This window comes from Mastomys coucha, unplaced genomic scaffold (assembly GCF_008632895.1).
Source record: "Mastomys coucha isolate ucsf_1 unplaced genomic scaffold, UCSF_Mcou_1 pScaffold13, whole genome shotgun sequence".
Classification (NCBI taxonomy): domain Eukaryota; kingdom Metazoa; phylum Chordata; class Mammalia; order Rodentia; family Muridae; genus Mastomys; species Mastomys coucha.
In genome coordinates this window covers 82,214,935-82,239,118 of record NW_022196895.1, presented here as the reverse complement: position 1 = coordinate 82,239,118, position 24,184 = coordinate 82,214,935, and the positions used below count along the sequence as shown (strand labels likewise).

The window sequence follows — 24,184 nt, the reverse complement described above, 5'->3', positions numbered from 1 at the left end:
ACAAAACCAGGAGATTTGATTGTCACATAGAGATAATTTAGTTAGTTTCCTCCCAAATGATCTAGACTTGAGGGAACGAGGAGGTCAAGAAGAGCTCCTTCTACTCCGACACACCAGGAAAGGAGCCTTACAGAGTGCTCCAAGGTGGTCACCCAACCTGGGATTCATTTGCAGAATAGTCAGGTGTAACGAGCAAGCAAGCAAACAGACCTTGATGTTCTCCGAGAGTCTTCATTATTTATTTCCTGACCTCTAACTGAAGCTCCTAATAGGTGAGGTTACTGTGGATCAGGTGATAGAAAACCTGGTCAGCCGAGATAGAAAACAACTGACAGAGTCTGAGTTATTCAAAGTAGGGTGTTTTGAATATGGCCATGTAGCCTCATCCTATGAAAAGTAAACCCATAGGCAAGAGGTTACAAAATAAGCTGCTGCTCTGTTGTATATGAAATATGTCAATCACTGTGATTACAGAGTCTGCACACTTGATCTGGTCAGTGATAATCATCCATGGAGATACAAAAGTTTCACTTAGAAGAGATGTCTTTTATCAATGTAGAGCATAAAATGGAAAAATAGAGGAAAATAAAGTCATGTCTCTGCTGCCTGTGATCTCATGGTTTATTTTGTTTGTTTGTTTGTTTGGTTGGTTTGTTGGTTGTTTTTATTTTTTATATTTTTACTCATGCCATTTGTTGCTCTTGTGGAGACTTTCTTCAAAAGATTTATCCTTTTCTGTGTCACAAGGTGAAATTGAAAAGTTTTCAAGGGTTTTTTCAAGTAACACATGTGCAGTACAAACTGCAACTAAAATTTGAACTGTTGGAAAAATATCAGTGGCAGTGTATGACATCATCATGTCATAAATATGGCCACAAGACTATACTTACCTCCCTAGCTATCTTTATGTCTGGACGGACGGACATGGAACAATTGTACATGGTTGAAGATAGACCTCTGCTTTCTATGTTTAGGTTTGTGAACAAATTGACAACTGTTGGGATCATTGGGGTTACTTAAGAGGGCTCAGTTCCACTGCTACTCACACTCACTAGAGATAAACAGAATTTGATATGAAGGTGCAAATGTTCCCTGAAGAAAGTGGCATCCTCAGGATGTCAGATTCAATGGCTTCTAGAAGTCACGTGTTTTATTCAGATATGAAAAGTGAATGTCTTTTCTTGCTGTCTTTTATAGATGTGTAGGCACCGTGTCAATTAGAAAATGAAGTTTACACACAACTTAGGAAAATGGTTTATTTTTACAATGCATCATAGAATATAAAAAATATCTTCCAGTGCATGATCATTTGGTCTTGACACTCTCATGTGAAAAGAAGCTTTTATGATACACATTTTATAGATGAGTAAACACAAAATTATGGGGCGATATGGATATGTTTCAACTTCTCTTGATGGAGTACACTGATTAACAGTTATATTTGCACATTGGTGGAAAACACTGCAGTAGTTAGCCAGCTCAGTATAAGAAATGAACTCACCACTTACAGAGTCTTATAAAAGTTATAAACCACTTCACTTCCCTTGACTGCACAAAAGCTAACAACGTACAGTTTGCAGTAGTTTCATTCACAGATTCACACTTTTTGTGAACAAGGAAAAGATTTAATGTAAATCTCTGAGAATGGGCTTTGTCATGTGACCTTCAGTACGTTTCTTCATTCACTATAACCACGGAATTAACATATTGTAGAAAATAAACAGGATGGCAAGACATACTCCTGACCCTCCAACCATGTTACCGTTAATGTCTTATTATCCATTATGTTAATTGATTCAGTATGTGTCATCTTGTACCCCACTTAGTAAGCACACTGTCTTGAGAGAATTCTCCATTCACACCATCCCAAAATACACTAAGTTCATCTTTGAACAAAAGGCAAACTCTGGGGTAAGCACCTAGTGTGCTCAGAAACACAGCACCAACTCTGTCTACTATTTGAACTATATTTTCTGTAACCCTTCATTGCTTACTATCCAAATCAAGGAAAGGTCCTCAAGCCTGTGTATGACCTAATTACTCTCAACACAAATGTTTCCCTGCACATGTTGCCAATGGTCTCATTCACTGTCTTCTTAGGAAGATGACACTTTTTAGGACTCTTCTGGTGCTCCTAAGAAAATAACTATTTTCATATTTCAACTTCTCACATCTTGATTTTACCATATCATGTCTATTTTATTTGCTCGATAGTCAATTATGTTTTGTGTTCAATGGATGAGAAGAATGCAGGGGGATCTAATTAGTGTTTTAAGATAGTTTACATGGTAAAAAGGACCCAGGGGGATCTAATTAGTGTTTTAAGATAGTTTAGATGGTAAAAATACTGTGAGTGGAAGTGTCTTCCTTCTATAGTTCTTAGCACCATTCCTCCACCACTCTCCACCATTATCCATTTTTTCAAATATGCTGAAGAAGTTTTGACATACAGATTGAACAGACACCCCTCTCCCCCCAAAAATGTAGCAATATTTATATAAGTTTATCTCTAGGGAAAGTGAATAAAGAATACAAATTTAATAATGTGATATAAAAGGATTAATTTTATTTTAAATAACTTACACATCATATGTCCTGGTCAGCTGTAATTTTCATTTGAGTATGGTGAGCAGTAAGAGACACCACCAACAATTTTTCTTTTTCTTTTTTAACTTGAGATATTCTTTATTTTTTGAAAGTTATTTTTTATTAGATATTTTCTTTATTTACATGTCATATGATATCTTTTCCAGTACACCCTGAGAGCTCCCAGGGACTAAACCATCAATAATTTTTCAATGAATGGCCAGAAAATAGTATGGCTCAGCATTTGAAGAGAAAAAAAGATGATAGGGACAAAGAGTGTACTGGCTGCACAACCATAATGGTTGCCAAAGAGAAACGCGACCGACGATGTGATCACACTGGTTCACGTGAATGAGGACATCTCTAAGTGCTCCAAGCAAATGGCAGAAGCTTGATGAACTTGCTTTTGCGTGTGTTTCCTAACATAAGGAAATGAAGGGATGTTAAAGAGAAGCAGGCCCCCTCTAGGAAAACAACAGAGAGCAGGTAAACTGATGCTCCGGGGCAAGTCCCAAATTATGTTCTTGACATTACCTACTTATATTTCTTCCCTTTGTTTCTCTGTGGGGTTTACTCAAATAATATTGTCTATTTAACTAAATTTTAGAACAATCTAAATCCATTACAAAATAAATAGGCATAATTCTAAATTACAAATTGCTTTGGAATTATTGAGTTGTATAAGTGATTAAAAACATATTTTTTTTTTAGAAAAAAATTTGCTGTGTAATTTTCTTTCTCTAATCTTCTTAAAGGGGATATAAGGAATGTTAACTAAGGGAATAAGAAACAACTAACCAACTCAAGTTCCATTTATCATATTCTGTTACCTATTTGATGATACCTTGTCTGCATCTTCCTCATCAAGCAGTGATAAATAAAAACTGTTTAATGGAGGACTGTATGCATAGCAACTAACTCTTGTGTTCATTAAATAAAAAAAAAAAAACAACTCAATGCCCATATCATATCCATTTAGGATTCAGATTAATTTTAAATAACTTATTTATTTAACTCCCCTACAGAATTGAAAACTAATATCATTCAAACTATATAGTTTCATTTATTTGACTATCAAAAAATGATGGATTGTTTGTTGTTGCTACTCAAAGGTGATAAGACTCAGAACTATATTATCCAACTTATTTCAATATTTTTAGTTCAGGGAAATCCATTCTTGATCTAAAAATAAAAGAAGTGAAACCTGTAACTAAGAAAATCTTGACTTCCTTTGGGGAAATACAGAAGAATCTAATGTAAAACCTAAGGGAATATTCACATAATGCAGAAGAAAAACTTAAAATGCTGGGAGGCAGAATTGTTAATCTATTTCAATGCTCTTAAATAATTGTAATAGGACAAAAAGTAGGAAAAAGAATCAACATCTCTAGGACAGGGTGAGTTCTCCTTTACGACTTTGTGACATTGATCTCCGGTTATGCTTACAGCACATTTTAATGATCTGATTAAATTAAGTTGTAACAAATCAAATATCATGTCTATTTTGTGAAATGATGCATAAAATTTGCATGTTTGTAAAAGGAGGTACAGAAAAAAATCAGAATTAGATATCAGAACATCAACCTTGCATTGAGCAACAGTACTGCCCTTGGATAGAACTACAAAGCTTAACTCGGGCTGATGTGGATATTTCTTGTAACATGGGAGACCACCAAGATTCTAAAGGCTGAATCAACAAATTTAGATAGTGATATATTTAAAAAGAGCTCATTGAATCAATATAGCTCTTATGCTAGTATATTAGAATTCACTTTGGGAATAAAATATTAACTGTTGAACTTGTTTGATGGTTTTGAACACTTCCTTCTACAAGTGCTACCCATTTTTTAAGATTGTCCAAAGGTTGATATTAAAGCAAAAAAGTCTGTTGTAGTTAATAGGTATTTAGAATGTTCAAAAATCTCAATATTGGATTTTATGAAGGCACCTGTAGCGAGCTCCAAAATATACTTGAAATCTTTTCTGGACTCTCACATTATCTATTACAAGATCGCATCTCTAATGAGGACAATCACAAGTCTCAAAGAATCTGTGCAGTGATCCTAGCATCTCCTTTCTTGACAACTCAATACCTGTAAGTTAATTGGTCATCATCCATAAGGAGGTCCATCTTCTAAGGGACTATTTTTCCCATGGAATAATCATATATCAAATACATGTGAATCACCATCCTTAAATTTATATTTAATTCAGTTTGATGTCAAAAAAGAAGGTGCCCATTTAGTGGGTTTGGGGCATAAATACATTTAAGCATAAAATAAGAAGATCTGCAGGATTTTATAGATCTGTAAAGACTTGGAAAAACCTGTAAATCTACATAACAGGTACATGGTGATTTATCCACTCAATTTAATTATCTTCATTGTTGTGTAATAATACACACAGGGACTACATATCAAGTCTTTGAGATTCTTCATTCAAGGGTTATAATGTCCAATGAGGACCCTTAAAGAGATGACATAACCCAAAATAGTGGAACTAATTTAAATGATAATCTGGAATGCAAAGTTTTAATTAATGGCCCACAACATTACATGTGGTAACAAATAATTTAGCAAGCAAAATGAGATGAGTAAAGGTGAATTTTATCATAAGAGATATGTATAAAATATGTATCATGGTAAAAAAAGATAATATTAATTTTGTCAGTACATTCTCTTCTTGGACAATTTGTTAAATTAATTCAAAGAATGATCCTTTGTATGCTATTTTACTTTTATCAGTATATGCATGGTGTTTGTGTTTGTGTGTGTGTGTGTGTGTGTGTGTGTGTGTATAGGCCACAAGTCGACACTGAGCATCTTCACTTAGTTTTCACTGTTTGCTAAGGAAAGGGCTCCTGTTGAATTCAGGCTTCTCTCTTTCAGCTAGCTTAGTTAAATGGTTTGCCCTTCTCTGTCTTCAGATAGCTTGGATTACAGGTCAGCCACCTGGTACTTCTTTCCATGTGCTGCAAGTCCTTCCCAAGGTAAGTTAATTATGTTTCCAATATTCAAGAATTGCTGTATTTCTTTAGTTAGTTTTTTCTATTAGAATTTACTTTATCTCCGTTTCCTTGTTGTTGATGTTTTCTTTTATTTATACTGTAATATATACTGGGTTAGCTTCCTATTAGGGCCTTGTGACAAGGAATATCCATTTAGATTGTAAACATGGCTCCAGCTGCTGGGAAACATTGTCTTAGAGCAGATTTCTTTGCTATTTGAAGGTCCTCCTATTTTTATTATTGAGAATTTCGCTATTTTGAAGGTAGTAAGCAGGTTTGCTGTCATTGTAATTTTAAATTTAATTGTCTAAGAGTACAATTTTGTATTTAAGAAGGTATCCATTTAATGTTTATGGGGATGCATATAATTCAACAGAACTTCTGTGTGCTATAAGAGTTTTAGTTTTTCTGTATGAAACTTATTGCAACCATTAAGCATTCAGGTATAGGTGTGTATGGATAAGAAGTAACTCGGGAATGGTAGAGTTCAGTCATAAAAGGGTCTATGACTTTTAAGGATTGACTTAGAAAGACTTTCAATATAAAAGAAGATACTTGCAAGATGTTAATAATCAAGGATGTAGGGAAGTAAGTCTCAGTATCAAATGGCATCCTGTAATCTAGAGAGTGGAGAGTGTTGAAAGTAACAAATCATGTACTTATGTAACTCTGCTTTGTATCACAGTAGAAGAAACAATTCTCTTAACTCAAATTAGGAAATTATTATACATTTTATATATATTTATATAAAAGTTACAAGTAGCAAGCATATGACACAAAGAAATGGAACAGTAACAGCAATATTTGAGAATGCATGCTTTTTACAATGTGTCTAATAAAGAGGGCATTTTTTTTCCAACCTAAATATCCAGTACTGACATGCAGGGTATTTTCTCAAACTGTCAGTTCAGTCATATTGCTAAGTGCTTAATCAAACAAAATTCTGTTGTAGAGTTTGAATGGTAAAATACCTGATTTCAAGAAGCCATTTTGTGAAACTCGGGATAGTTCCTTGGTAAAAACAAAAAGGAAAGCAGGGATACATAGAAACAATAAGGGGGGGAGGCAAAGAGAAAGACATAGAGAAGGGGAGAGAGATTTGTCTTATTGCAACCTACATTTTACTCATTATGTTTTACTGAATTTAATTATAATAAAACAACAGGTGTGTACAGTCCATTGAACCTCTAGATGGAATTTTCATGATCCACTTTAGCATTTTTCACTGCAGCTTGCTCGAAAGCACGCAGGACTGCACTATTCTCAAGCAGTCTATGTAATGAAAACAATGGACATGTAACACAAAGTTCACTCAAAGTTGTGTTTTTTTTTCTTTTTCCATAGATCACATAGGTACAATCGTGTAACAAAGAGACACAAACAACATATAAATAATGTGAAACTGACAGTAAACATAAAGCTGGGGTAGTAGTCTCAATCAGGAACTAATTTCTTCTTCAAGTTTCCATAAATCTCAGAATGTATTTAAAACCTAAGGAGCACTTGGTGATCAGCAACCAAATTAGGAAATGGACACATCATTGTGCAGCAGCAGGGGGTCTTGCCGAAGGAATAAGACTTGTCTGTAACTCTTAAGTTTGGATAAAGGCAGTGGAATGAATTTAGAAATATGTCCACTTTTCACAATTCACTATGGAATTTTCTTTTCACAGTTCCCATGTTTGTACAAATAGTTCTTCTCTGAAAATAAAGCACAGTTAAAACATTTTCTCCCAATGGAAAAAAAATGCAACAAACATCAACTTATTAAGATCACACTGAGCATGGAATGTGTTCTCCTAATTCAAGAACGGTTGGTAGGCTTGAGGAGTTTTGAGGAGTTTAGCTGTGAAGCAAATTTAATTGGAGATGAATTACAGTAAAATAAACACAGACTACCAAGTGAAAATGCAAAACCGGTGTGATATTTCATGATATACAGATGCACACGTGGACAGCTGAAGGTTATGAGGCTTTTAAAGAATAAAGCATTCAAATTTTATGGAATAAAATTTGATCAACATGCCACATTAAATTTTAATGAGATAAGCTAATTACTCATGCAAAAATAAAAGCTACATAAATTGTATGAATATTACCAAATACTTGGTGTTGCAAATAGATTATAGTCAAATTGTATCAATAATTTCCACTCTAAAGCATTTACTTTAGTTACCTTAAGAGTGAATATTCTTATAGTTGATTATTCAAAAACATAGGAATCTTGCACTAGTTCTTGAGGAAATGTTGCTTTTATCGTCTTTAATTTACAATGTGAATATTAGCTAATTCTGTTGCTGAAAATGGATGATGAAAGAATATTAAAATGTATTATTAACTTATCTATCCTAAGAATAGTCACTCCATTACCATTGCATCCACTATACTTCTAAATATGAAGTGCCATGAGATATGTAGCTTAAGAAATAATGAACACAAACCACATGCCCTGAAATGCTATGGACAATTACAATAAAACAGAACAAGATAGAATATGACAAGGGGAGAAGGAGTTGAGGGCGTTTGCTTACCTTGAATTTTCGTTTTAGACCCTAGTTGTGTTGTATTCAGATTCATGTTTGCTTAGAGACCCAATGAGGCAGAACCTGGAATGTTATGGCTATTTCATTCAACAAAGTAATATTTGCACAAATATAAATACATATATTTTCTTAACAAACATTCCTAAAGTTAATAAAGCAATGAGAACAATGTTATTACAGCAGCATGCAAAATAAATTAAATCAAATTAGATATTTTAGAATTTATGAATGAAATTTATATATCTATATGGTTAGGTAAAATATAGTAAGCATGCAAATACAGCATAACTCAATTGATGTGTTTTGGAATTTAAAAATACATTATTAATTTCAAATCTTTCTGCCCAAATATTTTTACTCATTTTAGGAATATTAAAATTTAACATATGATATTATATATATGTATAAATGAAAACCGAATAAAATTGTCTCTCCTAATTTCTGTATTTAAATATAAATTTTCAGTATTTTAGTATTCGATGTTATAAAATATAATTTGTAATATAAATATTATGTTATATGTAAAAATATATTTTTATTTTCTTAGCAAAGTAGATAGATTCTATTGAAAAATATTTTGTATTAAAAATGTTCAATAAGATGGTATAGCTATCTTGGTAACAACAGCTTCAGAAAATTATTTTATGTTCTAAAATACATAAACATTGATAAGAGCAACAACTCTATGACTGTGAAGGCAAATTCGTTGTCTAAATCTTTATCATAAATGAGGTGCCCCGTTTGTGTAGAAATAGTTTTCATATATACAGAAATAAAAATCTTTTGTCTGTGTGCACATGTGTCATTGCACGCGTATATATATCATGCTCATGTGTGGGATATAAAAAGCTGACTAGCACACTATCATTCACAGGGCAAGTGAGCATGAAGACAGGCTAGAACTCAATGCTGTGGCAGCATTTTTGTCTTCAGTTATAGTTGCCATCAAATATCTATGGATACTGACCGCTGGACAGATTTTTCGTGTCTGGATAGCCTGTGGCTCGTGGTGGGCACCTCCTCAATCTCGTCGATGTCACAGGCATCTGCGGCATCTTGTGAGTAGTTGTGTTTCATGACCAGGATGTTCCTTCTGTTCACGGGTGGGATGAGGGGCTTGACTGGCTGCGTGGGTATCTCTGCCAAAATGGAAGCGTCCCTTGTGCTGAGGTTACTGCGACTACCTTTCGCGCTGGACAGTTGGGATCCACAGTGATGGTCATGGATGCATTTGGAAGATGATCTCCTCAGTTTATGGTAATTGTCAAAGTCTTCTGCCACATCCGCAAAGTCAGCTGTTGCTCCAGTTCCTCTGAGCGTACATAACTCATAGTGAGGAGGCTCAAACACCTCCTGGAAAACGGTCTGGTCAAAGTCTGACTTCCTTTGGACGTATTTTTTACGAGGCTGTTTGATCTGTACAATGACAGAAACGATAATAAGGATGATCACAATGCAGGAAGTCACGCCAATGACCGTCCCACTGGTGTTGGTCAGCTGATCCAGCAGGCTGGTTTTCCTCTTTTCTGTAGGTAGGAGAGAGTGAAAACAACAGACAGACAAGAGGAGAAACAACCCACCATGTGTTAATATCTCCTTCAAAATGCAAATTCAAAACTTTAAAGTAAAATAGGCTGAGCATACAATTTTAACAGCCTTAAATTAGCACACAACAATTCTTCAAAATTAAGTTTCTATTTTCACAATGGCTCTATTTTCCATCCTTAAAAGTAACTATCTCGTTGCTCACATCTCTACTTTGAAAATGAATATGTGTATATATGCATGTTCATATAACATATTCATGCAAAAGTTTACATAAGACTTATAACAGTGTTATGAATGTTGTGGCAATTTCCTGAATTATGACTTGCTTTCTTTTCCTAGTCATAAGAGGACCTCTAAAATACTGAACTGGTAATGAATAGATTTTTTTTTCTTCTCTACTTTTGATAGACAGGTAAAACTGAAGTTATAGGGCACACAGCATTCTGATACCAAGAATAATCAAAACAAAATCACAGCAGACATTTTGGACTGGTAGCAAGAGAACTTGTCCATATTCTCCTGAATAAAAAAATGATTATAAAAAATTGAGCAGTAAAATTCTGGTGTAATGAAGGTATGGAAATTTTCCTATTAGTGGAGAGTAAATGGACACATATGATAACAGACCATAGAGACCAGGAAGAGAGAACACACTTAAGAGATAGTATCTGCATGTACAGAAGGTTGAGAGAATAAATTATAAATAGTCCTTCACTGTTTAGTAAATCTGATATAAAATTAAAACAAAATCATTGTCAGATTTAATAAAACAAAAAAAAATCAATAATGGTAGGATCTGCCTCAAAAAAGGTCTTTAAGTTACACATAAGAAAAACCATGACCACAGCAAATCCAAACAACTAAGAAGGAAGAGGTAGAGAAACAGGCATATTCGTCTTCTTCATATACAGTAGTCTGTTTCATAAAAACATACTGTGAGATCTTAATCATTGCACTATAGCACCTATAAGTCATAGAACTGTGGTTTACTGGTACCAGTAGTAGAATGAAGTTTGCTGGGATATAAACCATGGTTTATTATAAAAGAACACAATGTTAAAGAAAAAAATTCCTAAACATAATTAATCAATGCAGAAAACAATAACCAAAACATGCTTTAAGCAAATTATACTAATATATACTGCCCTTATTCTGTTACCATCCTGAAAGGGGAATGATATAAAGTACCAATTATTATGACAAGTTGTTGAGGTTGTAAGATAAATAAAGTAATGTAGAAAATAATGAGTAAAAAGAGTATAGAATAGTTATATGTAAATGAATAACTCTACATTTTATTAATATTTTCAGCCTAAAACATAAAAGGTCAGTAGGATAAACCTTTAAGCCAACACAGTAAAAGTAAATCAAGAAACTGTTGTAAAACACTAAAAAGTTACCTTATAAAAGGAGAAAACAATGAAATGATATATGAGATATATAGAAAACAAAAACTGACATGTATGGATATCATTATATGTAGATGTATTAAATAACCTGATGAAATACAGAGGCTATTAGAATGAAATAAAATTAATATTCAGTTATTCATTAACTGTAGCAAACATTTGTTATATAAAAAGTATAATGAATTTTAATAGGCATGAAATGTTAGTCAAAGAAAGTTAGATGCAAATCAATACACTTTAGGACAAAAGTATGTTACTAAACCTTTCTATCATCTTATGAGATAAAGAAGGTAATCTGGGGGAAGGATTAACACCAGACACTCATGGGTTCAAAGACCACATGAAACGGAAGCTTTATAAATGTAGAAAGAAAATCAAGCCATGCAGCATTTTATGATGAGGAAAACTGTAATATTGTCTTTGAGTCCTGCAGAAGACACAGAGGAGCCAGTAGAATTAGAAGACTTATACAGTGCTATATGAACCTACCTGATATATAGATATAAAATCCTCTGCCCATTATCAGAAATTATGTACTTAGAACCTTCTTTTTTGATATAGTATGTGCTAAGACACAAAACCAATCCCAGTAAATCATTAGTGATCGTAAAAGTAAGTTTTTCTATCACTAGAAAATTAATTAAGACTTCAAAGATGGTTTAACTCTCTGGAGTAAAGGCAGTGTGCTATTATAAGGAATTTTCCATCATCTTTTCTTGATTACTCTTTTATTTCTGTTGCATTTACTCTCCCATACAACAAACCAATGTTGATGGCTGCTCGCTTTCACTAAGGTGTGAGGATAAGTCAGAAAGCATTTAATTTCTTATTTATTCCCAGCTGGTTCCTTAAACAAAAATCATGACTAGCACCAATTATCAAAATAGCTTCCATTAAACATACTTTTTCTACTGACTCTGGTTCAGTGGATACCAGACAGGGTTTCTCTGCTTCTCTTACAGAAAATATATATTGATAGACCATCCAAAAATTTAACTGGGAAACGACTCCTTGTTTATCTTCCTTTGAACAGGGTTGAATAGGGTTTTCATGGGAGAGGAAAAAGTTTTTTAATTAACAAAATAGAAATAGCTTCAATTGAAAACAGAAATGACCTTTCTAAGTATTTTGTCTCTAGAGCATGTGCAAAAGATGAATTTGACATCTCTTGAATAAATGAAACAGATCAGAAGAAATGGAAGAAATAAGATGGAGTTATAGAGAAGTGAGGTTCTCCATTACTACTGCTCTTTTCTCCACTTGGCTCTGCAAGTTCTCATGAGGTATCTTTAGTGTTCTAGAATATAAGTACAGTCCACTGTTTGTACAAATGAATAAGTCTCCAGACTTTACAAGCTGACATTAAGACACATGAAAAACACATATCCTATGATTATTTTTTTAAGACTGATGCAGATATAGTTCCTTCCCACTCTGTAGCTCTAAGTTCATTACCTTTACAGTGATTTTCATCCCAGGGATATACACAGTTCTGGAGCCCATTGCAGACAAGCGTGTTGTTAATACACATGTTACTGTGGCAGAAGAATGTGTTGCCTTCACAGGGAGCTAAAGAAAAAAAAAACAGACGGAGAGGGGAGAAAGAACATGACAAAGAAAGAAAGTCATATTCAGTGTTCTTCAATGTAATTCAATTGGGCTGTGTACTCAACAAGACATGTTACTTATTTCTCAAAAATCTGCCACAATGATCATTAAACTATGTGGCTGGCACTCCACTGGAGGCTTAGATTATTGGAATGATACAATATATAACCACTCTCATGACATGAAATTCATCAATGTTTGTGAAATTTCCCTGGGCATACGCTGTGCACTACACTGAAATTCTACACATATAAATGTAGATTTACTGTACAGAAGTACTAATAAAAGGGGTTATGTTAAAAATATATCTGACAAATACTATTGATAGAAAATATATTAAACAAAACCCTATAACACTTTTGAATATGTAAACTAAAAGCTATAGAAATCTAGAAACAAACGTAAATTAATCTTCAATAACCTCAAAATATACAAAATGCATATTATGCTCATCCTCTTACACACACACACACACAGACAGACAGAGCGAGAGAGAGTGAGAGAGAGAGAGAGAGAGAGAGAGAGAGAGAGAGAGAGAGAGAGAGAGAGACACTGACTGAGCAACAGCCAACACAACCAATTCAGAGCAAGTGGCTCCACCAGCTCCTTGTTTGGGCCTTCCTAATAAACAGTGTTACGTCCCACAATTGGGGTATTCTCTAGGTTCCTTGTATAATGTTTTAAATACATGAAATAAAATCTGACAGAGTTATAACAAGCATAGATTATGTGCCAGCAATTTTGAAATTATTATGCTTAATTCTTTGTAAGATTAGTGAGTTATTAAGAGGTGTGTAAATCTGCCATAATGTAAATTTTCATGATCTGTTATATTGTTGCAAAAAAAATTGCCTTTTTATTTGGAACTATATTGGAGTTTCTGTAGCTAACTGTAATGACTTAGCAGAAAGGCGATGATTCATTACACAATGTGTGCACAAACCCTAAAGGCATTTTCTGAACATAGATTAGAGTGACTTCAAAATGTGTGTATGTGTGTGTAAGATGTTATTGATAAAATGTTCTGGTATGTAGTTATGTACCAAGTAAAGAATGTCTTTAAGATACTTGGCTACTTCTTGGTCTTCCATAATGCCTTATGGATATATAATTGCTATATTATGAGTTAGTTTAAAAAATTTAAATTTATGAATCTGATGAGCATTTTACCTTAGCTATGGGGGAATGTAAGTGTGTGCTGCAAAGAATGCTGAGATGGATGTCAAATAGTAACATTTTGATTTGTTTTCCTAATGCTTCCTGATTGGAGATCGATTAATAAACATGCTTTTTATCAGTTATTAGAAGTTGTGGTTTTACTGAGAACACAATAAATACAGAAATGTCAATAAATTTTATCCCAATGTTTTAACTTTAAGCAATGAGAATTACCATTACTTACCTTAAGTAATAATCTGGGAAATGAATGGCACACACACACACACACACACACACACACACATTATATAGATCCTAAACAAGCTGGAAAAATACAAAACCAGCACCATGGCTGTAAAGCAAATCTATAACATGTTAGCACTTGAACTAAAACTACTTTTTGTAAATAGAAAAAAAACACCCTACATTATTCTCTTAGGACACACCAGGCTCGAACTGGGTTTGTCCAAAGGAGGAGCTTTGCTTTGGGCTGTGGGCAGTCATTGTTTTCCTGAACACAGCAGGTTTACTATGAATAGGAGGGCACACAGATAGTTGGCATGGAATCCTGACAGGTCATTCTCAAACTTTCAGCACATCTCTTTCAAACTTTCAACAACTGAGCTGGCCAACATGTCAGTTACTCTTTTAATATCTGTAAAATGGGGTGAATGCAGGGATTTGTTTATGCACAGGATGTATATATAGTAAGGATGCAGATATTCTAAGCCTTCCTGGGACCTGGATGTAGCTGGGTGAGAGCTTGCCAAACAGATGCAAATCACTGGTTTTCTTCTCAGTACCAAAGACGGGGAGGGGGACCTGGGACCTGTTTCAGAAGAGCACTGAAGCACAGCTGATAGTCAAAATATCTGATTTTGAAACCTGGTCCATCAATTCTTACCTGTGTGTGCCTAAACAGATGTGTTCTGATATTGCCACTTTCAGTGTACACCTATCTAAGCAGACTCAAGGATGTTACCACAGAGGATCAACAATTAAATTTCTAAACCTTTAAATGTTGTGAAACTGATACTGTGTGTCATGTGGGAAAATGGCAAATACATGTGAGCTGTCTTAACTGTTTTGGGATAATAAAAGAATTAAGCTAAGAGTTTGCAGAGGTGATGCTGGCCCGACCTTTCAACACTGCAATGGGGAAACAGTATGAGTAGGGTCAGGAGGCCAAGGTCATATTCGGCTACATGATAAGTAATCTGTAAAAAATCAATACTACGGAAAACAATCTTGCAATCTTGAGGAGATACATAATACAATGCAAAGTGGCTGAAGTGATGTTTCACTTTTAACTTGGAAAGTAAATGCTTTGGGGTTTTGTTTGTTGGCTTTCGTTTTTCGTTTTTCTTTTTCTTTCCTTTTCTTTCTTTTTTTGAGATATCACTGCCTTGTGCAAAGTCATAAGGCATATTGGACTATACTACAAACAAGATTTTAAGCTATTTTTCTATCTTGAATATATCGCAACAATTTAAGATATTCAATTCTATCAAAAAGCAAAAATAGAGCTTATACATATTAAATGCCAAGACAAATGTAAGCTTTTAGCATGACATATGAATAGGAGTATAGCTTTAAAAAGACCATAGCTTAAGTATACACATATACACTTTGACAAGACCATGAAAATCGCATGTATTTTTGTTCTTAAATACTAGCCACAGACATTCAAGTTCCATCTTTAAAAAGCAATATTGACTAATCTAGAAAATATTTTACGTGGATTTTAACATCAATCTGTAAGAAATAAAATGTTGAGATCCTGTGGAATTGTGGGTTGATAAAATTGACAATGCTGCCTTTTAATTGTGGTAAAAGTATTCAAAATTTTCAGAAAACCGGATAGTATATCTCGACTGTGAGTCATTTATAGGTACCTTCAATACAGTTTAACTTTTATCCACTGAATGCTCATACAAATACTTCACTTGAGAAATGGAAGAGTCCTGTGAGCTATGGGGTCTGTGTGTCAACCAGTGTCAAATAGGAGCTGAGTTTTCAGGGAAGTTTCAGTACTGAGAGCCTACTTACCTTTGTTTATTTTAAGTAACTGCATTCGTTATTTAAAAGGGAAAACAACATTTAAAATTTAAGAGTTCTGTCCTCAATGTTATAACATCATTATAGCAAGCACCTTCTTATCGTAAGGAAATACAGATTAGTGTGGAGGCATGCAATTCTTCAGATAACAAAGTTACCACGCAAACACCCTAGAAATGTACAACAAATATGTAGGTAACATATGAGCTATTGCTAGTGGCTATTTTTGGAGTTTAATGCAATTTTATTCTATTTCTTTTTGAGAACATTTCATTACATATATACATATATGCATGCATATACTCTGCGTCGGTGAAAGCCCATGAATTATCATTAAAAAGTATGAATTATCGATTAAAAATCAATGTTGATTTCAGTTTTGTAGGATCTAAATGGCAGTTTTCATAGGACATCTAGACTTCTCTACAGTGGAAAATAGTTAATGAACATAAAATGTTATTACTGACTCATGCTTTACTACCATCTTCTGTGAATTTGCATGTGTGTGAGCTCTGTCCACAAGGTGGCGGGCCTCTTCCACATTTCACTGAAGCTCCCTCAGGGCTGTTAAATGTTGCTGAGCATCTCTACACCTGAAGACTATTTATTGATTGTTCAGAGCAGTAAATGAACAGGGTCATCAGCAACAGTGTTACACATCGTTAGAAAAGAGGAAGTGAACGAAAGACGCACAGTCTAAGGATTATACTGTTTACTTATCTTAAAATTCATGTTTTATAAAATCAAAATTCTAATCAGAGATGATTGTCTCCTAAGTTCATGACCATAGTTTCAGTTCCATAATTAAGAGGTTTTAGATTTATAGCTACTGTTAATTAATATTGACTACTTAATATTGACTTCAGTAACTGCTCAAACAAACTCCTAAAGTCTTTCTTCAAATAGACAAAAACTGAGTAAATATTAAATCAAATGTGAAATAAAACATTTCTTTCTGAGCTTCTGATATTTCAACTCCCTGCATTTCCAAGGTAATAAATCTACTAGGGGTAGATAATGTCAATCATACAATTATCATATGACAGTGAGAAACTGAAAGAAAGAAGGCTGTTTTTGCAAATATGTTTCGAGACAGGGTTTCTCTGTGAAGCCCTGGCTGTCCTGGAACTCAGTCTGTAGAGCAGGCTGGCCTAGAACTCAAAAATCTGCCTGCCTCTGTCTCCCAAGTGCTGGGATTAAGGCATGTGCCACAACTGCCCAGCACAAATATGGTTTTAAGACTAATCTCACAGTCTGACTGTGGGCTTCAGCACTAGTCTCTCCCCTTGCTCTCCTTCCTTTTTATCTCCTTCAAATTATGTTTGAAGTAATTTAACCTCTGCTTACTCCTGAGCTCACACAGCATGGTGATATACACGTCACACACTCACATGCACAGAACACTTTTCTGGTTAGTCCAATTCTGCTTTGTCATGTATTCCTTCTCTAAATCAGTGTAAATTACTTTAGACCTAGAAGGAGGAGAAGAGGAGGAGGAGGAGGAGGAGGAGGAAGGGGAGGAGGAAGAAGAAGAGGAGGAGGAAGAAGAGGAAGAAGAGGAGTAGAAGGAGGAAATTGTGCTGAGAACATTTGAAACTCCTCATTTCTTGAATTAAGTGGTTATGACTCTTGATTACAACAGTTCATTAAAAACTTTTCTTAGAGATAAGGATTTATTAAAACTTCCTGATCTTTAAGATGACTTGGAGTATTTTTGATTGTTGTAAGAAAAATTAAGAAAAATTCCACAATTATGATTATGTCTATGTGCTATGTATCTATATTTGATTTATATTTGTGTCTATACTTGATAGCCAGATACATAGTGAAGAGGCTTGTGTGACTGCAAACTCAGTTGATTTCACTTAGTAATGTTAACAGCATTCGCTCTGTGCTTCAGGCCCCTACTGCAGTTTCTAGAGACATCTGTAGTTACATTCTCAGGCCTTTTACCTCTATGTCCTTTTTACCTAGGCTTATTGTTTACAAGGACACCATTCATTTGTACTCAGTCTGAGCTTAATATCATTGACTCAGGATTCACCCTGAGCTCTGGAATTTGAGAATGAGCCTTGCCCTGAGCATTGAATTCCCACATAGCTTCTCTACTTGGAAAGCTAATTAGCATCCTAATTGAATATGGCTGAATAGAGTCATGGAAATGGACCTTCACCCTGCTCCTTAACAGCACTAGCTCCCCTTCATTCTCTCTCTTTTTCTTTCATTTTATCATTGGCTAGTTGATTGGTACTTTCTTGTAGCACAAAGTGATTAAGCTTATAACAGCATACCATACTGATACTGTACCCTGACATATCCATCGAAATACATATTGTACAACTACTATACCCATTGTTTAAGCTTTCTTGTCTCCTATCCATGTTCCTGTTACTCCCCTTCAAAATTTAGAGGATTATTAAAACTCATTTTGCAAAATTATGTTTCAATGAAATTGAAAATACAAAAGGAGTGAATAGTATATATGGCTTACTAAAATTAAATCAGGAAGATATAAACAAACTAGACAGATCACCAGCAAGTAAAGCTGAGCAATGACTGTGTTGGATGGGTCGGTAACTAAAATCAACCTTTTTTATTGTTATTTTACAAAAGAGCTAACATTAAAATTCTTCATAATAGTTTATGAAATAGAAATGGAAAGAATGCTACTAAACTCATTTTTGTAAAGTCAGTATTACCCAATACCTAAACTAGATAAGTATACCACACACACACACTTGTGTGGGTGGAGAATTTTCCTGGTGAACTGGATGAAAAAATTATAAAAATACTTGCAAAGAGAATTCAACAACACATCAAATATCAAACACCATGAAAAAGGTGGCTTCATTCTAGAATGCAAGAATCAATTGACATGAAACTCAGTAGAGGTAGTATAGGACCAAAGCAGACTTAAAGAAATACATTACAAGATCATCTCAATTGATGTAGAAAAGGTCTTTTTTTTTACATGATTTTTTTATTAGATGTTTTCTTTATTTACAATATCTCCTTTCCCATGTTCTCCTCCAAAATAAAATAAAATAAAATAAAATAAACCAAAAACTAAAACAATCCCCTGTTTCCTTCCTTCTCCCCCTGCTCACCATCTCACTCCTTCCTGCTTACTGTCCCTGGCATTCACCTACACTGGGGCATAGAGCCTTCACAGGGCCAAGGTCCTCTCCTCCCATTAATGACCTGCTTGGCCATCCTCTGCTACACAAATGCTTCTGGAGCCATGAGTGCCACCATGTGTACTCTTTGGTTAGACTTTTAGTCCCTGGGAGCTCTGAGGGTACTAGTTAGTTCATAAGAAACTCAAGAAGAAGGAAGACCAAAGTGTGGATTCTTCGTTCCTTCTTAAAAGGGGGAACAAAATACCCATGGAAGGAGTTGTAGAGACTAACTATGTAGCAGAGACTGAAGGAAGGACAATTCAGATACTGTTCCACCTGGGAATCCTTCCCATATTCCATCATCAAATCTAGACACTATTGTGGATGCCTGCAAGAGTGCTGGATGACTGGAGCCTGATATAGCTGTCTCTTGAGAGGCTCTGACAGTACCCGACTAATACAGAAGTAGAGGCTCACAGCCATCCATTCATTGGACTGAGTACAGGGTCCCCAATGAAGGAGCTAGAGAAAGGACCCAAGGAGCTGAAGGATTTTTAGCCCCTTAGAAAAGGTCTTTGACTGAGTCCAACATCCCATCATGATAAAATCCCTGAAGAAACTAGGAGAAAGAATGTATCTCAACATAATGAAGGCTGAATATGGCAATCCTAAAGAACTGAAAACAGACCTTTAACATGAGGAACAAGGATGCTCTCTCCACTTACATCACTTACTTTGGTTATACTAAAGTCTTAGCCACAACAAGAAGGCAGGGGAGAAGGGGAAAAGAAATGAATGTAAATAGAAAAAGGAAGCAGCCATTCTTATTTGTATATTTTGACCCTACATTTAACCCTATTCTTAACACATCCTAACCACTCGAGAGAAAACTCTTAGAAATTTATTTTTTAATTCAGAAAAAATCAAGATATAATCAACATCAAAAATTGGTAACTTTTCTATTACACTATTAATGATCATGCTGAAAAAAAATCTAGGGCAAACAACCCATTTCAAACTAGCCTCAAAACCAATATCTACCTATACCTTCCTGGCCCTGATTAAAGATGCTTTTGTTCCACAGCCATTCAGCCTAAGCTCTCTGGAGTATCTTGAGTCACCCTTGTATCCATAAACTTCTGCAACTTCCTAACTTGTGTTTGCATTGTCAGAAGCCAAAAGAAGATGATAGGTAGCTTCATTTACTTCTCTTCATTTCTCTGTTCGAATGCCAAGCTCCTGTTACAATCTACATTGCTCTCACTGTGCCACAGAGACCTCAAACAATGGGTCTACATGGAGTCCATGGGTGCAACAGGGACCTTGTCATTGGAAACCTGATAGCATTTCTCCTGTTGGCAAAGCTCTAAATCCTTACCAAAAGGTTAGATTACATTACAAAGCACTTACACAATACAGTGTTTCGCACCCTCAGCTTCTCTGTTAACTAGTTCCTCCAGAATCCAGATACTTCAGCACACTCCCAGTGACAAGTCTCCATCCTTCCCCACAGCATGAGCCATGGTGTTCATAAAGCCTAAGCTTGCCTCCTCCAACTACCTTTGTCAACACACTGTTTTAACACCTCCTTATATCAGAACCTAAGGCAAATGGTACTGCTTTCATTTATGATGTTGGTGTGATATGTGAGCATGTGTGTATGTGTGTGTGTGTGTGTGTGTGTGTGTGCGCGCGTGTGTGCACATGCTTGCTTGAATGTACTCTTATCCGTGCATCCATGTTTGCATGTGAAGTGTCCAGAAGAGGAGCTAGGTAGCTTCTGTTTCTCTCCATTTAATTTTTGGAATATGGTCTCATACTAGACGTAAAAGTCATGATTTTGCCTAGGCTATTTGGGCAACCAAATTCCCAGGATTCACTTGTCAATGTTGGGATTACAGGTGTTCATATCCATACCAGTTTTATTACATTGAGTGCTAGGGACTTGAACTCAGATCCTCTCAGTTTTCTTGTAAGCACTCTTACCCACTAAGCCATCCCCTTAGACACAACAGGAACTAGTTTCTGCTTGCTTAATGCAACCTCATTTGCAGACCTCACAGAATACAAATTCTTCAATCACTACAACTGGTATGACATGCCAGGGAGAGATCCATGACATATGTAGCTAAGAATGGCCTTATCTGACATCAGTGGGAGGGGAGGCCCTTGGTTCTGTGGAAGTTTGATGAAGCAGCTTAGGGGGATGCAGTAGTGGTGAGGCGGGAGAGGGTGAGTGGGTGGGGGAACACCATCATAGATACAAAGGTGAGGGGGGAGAGGGAAGATGTGGGATGAGGGGTTTGTGGAAACTTATAAAATATGTATTAGTGCTCATGGTTCTAGAGAGTGAAAATCCATGCTCATGAGGCAGAAAGAATGGTAACAAGAAGTAGGGTGTGGCACCGCACCTGGGCAGGAGTTGAGAGATTACATCTGATCCACAAGGAGTAGGTAGAGACAGAGAAAGCTGACTGGGAATACCATGGGCTTTTGAAACCTCAAATCCCACTTCCTCAACTGGGAAGGGGGATATCATTTGGATGTAAATGAATGGAATGATTAATAAAAATAGTATGATGACAGCTTCAGTTTCTAATGAATTTCACTCCTTTCTCAATATTAATGATGGGGGATAATTCTAGATCATCAAACCCTGCAGTTATAAGTCATAGTAAAATACATATATTAGACATAAAAAACAGATTTAAAACACATTGTGTAATACTACTAGGTATTTGCCATGATGGTATTGTAATTATTGACTAAGAATGATAAAAATCATAAAATACGTGTCTGGAGAAATGACTTAGCAATTAAGTGTAATTAATTGCTAATTAGTAAGCAATAATGAAGACCACAGTTAGGATTCCAGGATCTATGCAACAAGCTACGCATCCTTCAAAAGCCTTTAACGCCCATTCCTGTGACTCTGACCCACTGTTTTGGCCTCCATGCTAACACAGGGAGGTATACCCTCACACATGCATGACACATACATGCACACCAATGTCTTATTAAGTTTATATACACATCTATCCATCAACATTGTCACCACAATTTCCCCCTCAAGTAGCATTTTTTTCCTGCTTTTATACTGTAAACTAAAATTGGCCCTTAGATTTTGAAGTTAGAATAAATGTCATTTTACTGAAAAATGTTTCCCAACTTGAACCCAGATATTGATTTATGCATCTCCTCTCCATGTATTTTATCTTCTTTCCATTTGTTTTGAAAAAAATCAATGTTTCCAAAATTCTCTGTTCTGACATGATTTTTCACAAAAGCATCCAGTCTTAGAAAAAAATATGTATTTCTGAATCTATATGATACACAAAATTCTGCTTGCAAAGGCAATTCAGTCTTACAAAATTACTAGATTATTAGATTCCTCTGCAAAGCTGGGATTAAATTATAGCATCCCACCCTTGAATTCTGTATTCAGGTGTGAAATACATAATTTCATGTGCACATTTAGTTCCATAGGTAGAGAAGAGATAATTTCTTTCCTCTCTTATGATGTGAACAACATCACAAGACACCTACTCCAGTTTTCACTCCAAGGAACTATTGTATGCTTTCCTACCATCATTATGTCTGCTCTGACTCAGCTGCATGATGATTTATTCATTGTGTGCAATTAGACATCACAATTATAATGAGGAGGATGTTGGATTGCTTTGCACTGGAGTTATTATTAGGCCCTGCACATTTGGTACAGAGTTTATTTTGTGACGATTTATGCGTGCCTGCAGCCACTGGTTAGTTTAGACACATTGTCCTTACAAAGGTACAATATTTGGCTTTGGAGTTGAACATTTCAAGTTCCAACAGAAGAACCTGCAGTAAACAGAGACTTGAGCCAAGCTTAACAGGCCACATTGCCTGGAGCTTGTGACTGGACCACTTCAAACGCTAACCGTTCAAGATACCAATCTTCCATCTCCTTATGGACACAGATAACATGGGTCTTTATTGACAAATATACACTACAATGGTTGTAAAATAACAACCAAAGCAATTAATATGTATGACTACCAAAGAGCCTAAGATCCCATGTGGTTTCCTTGCTTTGAGTCCCACCCATACTCTCGCAGCCCCACACCTCACTGGTCTATATTACTCTACAATGTGCAAAGGAAGATCTTTAAAAACTACAAATTGAAGCTAAGTTGAATTCAATGAAAGCAATCGTTTTGTCCTCAAAAACTGAAGGAACTATTTAGTATATAATACAATTTAATTCTATGGACATATGGATATAGAAACTTCATGGTGACTCAAGTTAAAAGACTAAGTCTGTCATAGGAGCACACTAAAAATAATTATTAAATATTAAAGTGTTTTGGTTCTTGTTTTCTTTATGGAACAATTGAAATGAAGCAAAGCTTTGAAAAGAAGGATGACAATGTGGAAGGAAAGATATAAAAAAGGATGGAGGGAGAGAGAGTTGGAAATTTTCAGATTACACAATTTTATATCATTTTCCTTGCCTCCCTGCATTTGGAGGAAACATGTAAGCCTTTTACCTATTCATAATTGTTCCTATTACCTGGAAAGTTCACAGTGGGCCAGTCCAGTCATTCCTTATAATAAAGAAGTAGAATTAACTAGCTCATATTAGGATGTGGTATTAAATATTCATCATTCCATTATAGCTTTTGTTTCAACAACAAACCCTTTGTAAATAAATGACTAACAAGAGATTTATTTTCCAGAAATCATCTAACATTTATTTTGATATTATAAATACATGCCCACTTGCCAAAATTATATCCTTATGATGATGCTTCACTTTTGTTTTGTAAAAATAAAATTAATTTAAAAGATAGTTTCTTTATACAGAAAGAGTAATATATGCTCAGAATTTATAAAAATGAGCATGTCACCAGGTAGTGGCCTTTAATCCCAGCACTTGGGAGGCAGAGGCAGGCAGATTTCTGAGTTAGAGGTCAGCCTGGTCTACAGAGTGAGTTCCAGGACAGCCAGGACTACACAGAAAAACCCTTTCTTGAAAAATCAGAAAAAAAAAATGAGTGTGTGTTTAGATGCATCACAGTTAATTGACATTGATACATACAGCCTTCAAGTCATTTTCACTATCACATTTCAGCAAAGAACTCCTCAGTTATATAAAAATCAAAAGAG

At 35.2% G+C, this 24,184-nt stretch overlaps 1 protein-coding gene across 3 annotated transcripts in view; it reads right to left on the bottom strand.

Moving 5' to 3' along the window:
• Nucleotides 1-1,242: 1,242 nt before the first annotated feature.
• Nucleotides 1,243-24,184, bottom strand: part of Neto1 (neuropilin and tolloid like 1) — a 118,987-nt gene continuing 96,045 nt past the window's right edge. For 2 of the 3 annotated variants that reach the window (XM_031366203.1, XM_031366204.1), the window contains 4 exons: nt 12,549-12,662; nt 9,104-9,662; nt 8,125-8,199; nt 1,243-7,294 (listed from right to left, as the gene is read on the bottom strand). In XM_031366203.1, coding sequence (XP_031222063.1) covers nt 8,139-8,199; nt 9,104-9,662; nt 12,549-12,662 — 734 coding nt within the window. In that variant the 3' untranslated portion in view covers nt 1,243-7,294; nt 8,125-8,138. The other variant, XM_031366205.1, reaches the window with a different exon arrangement.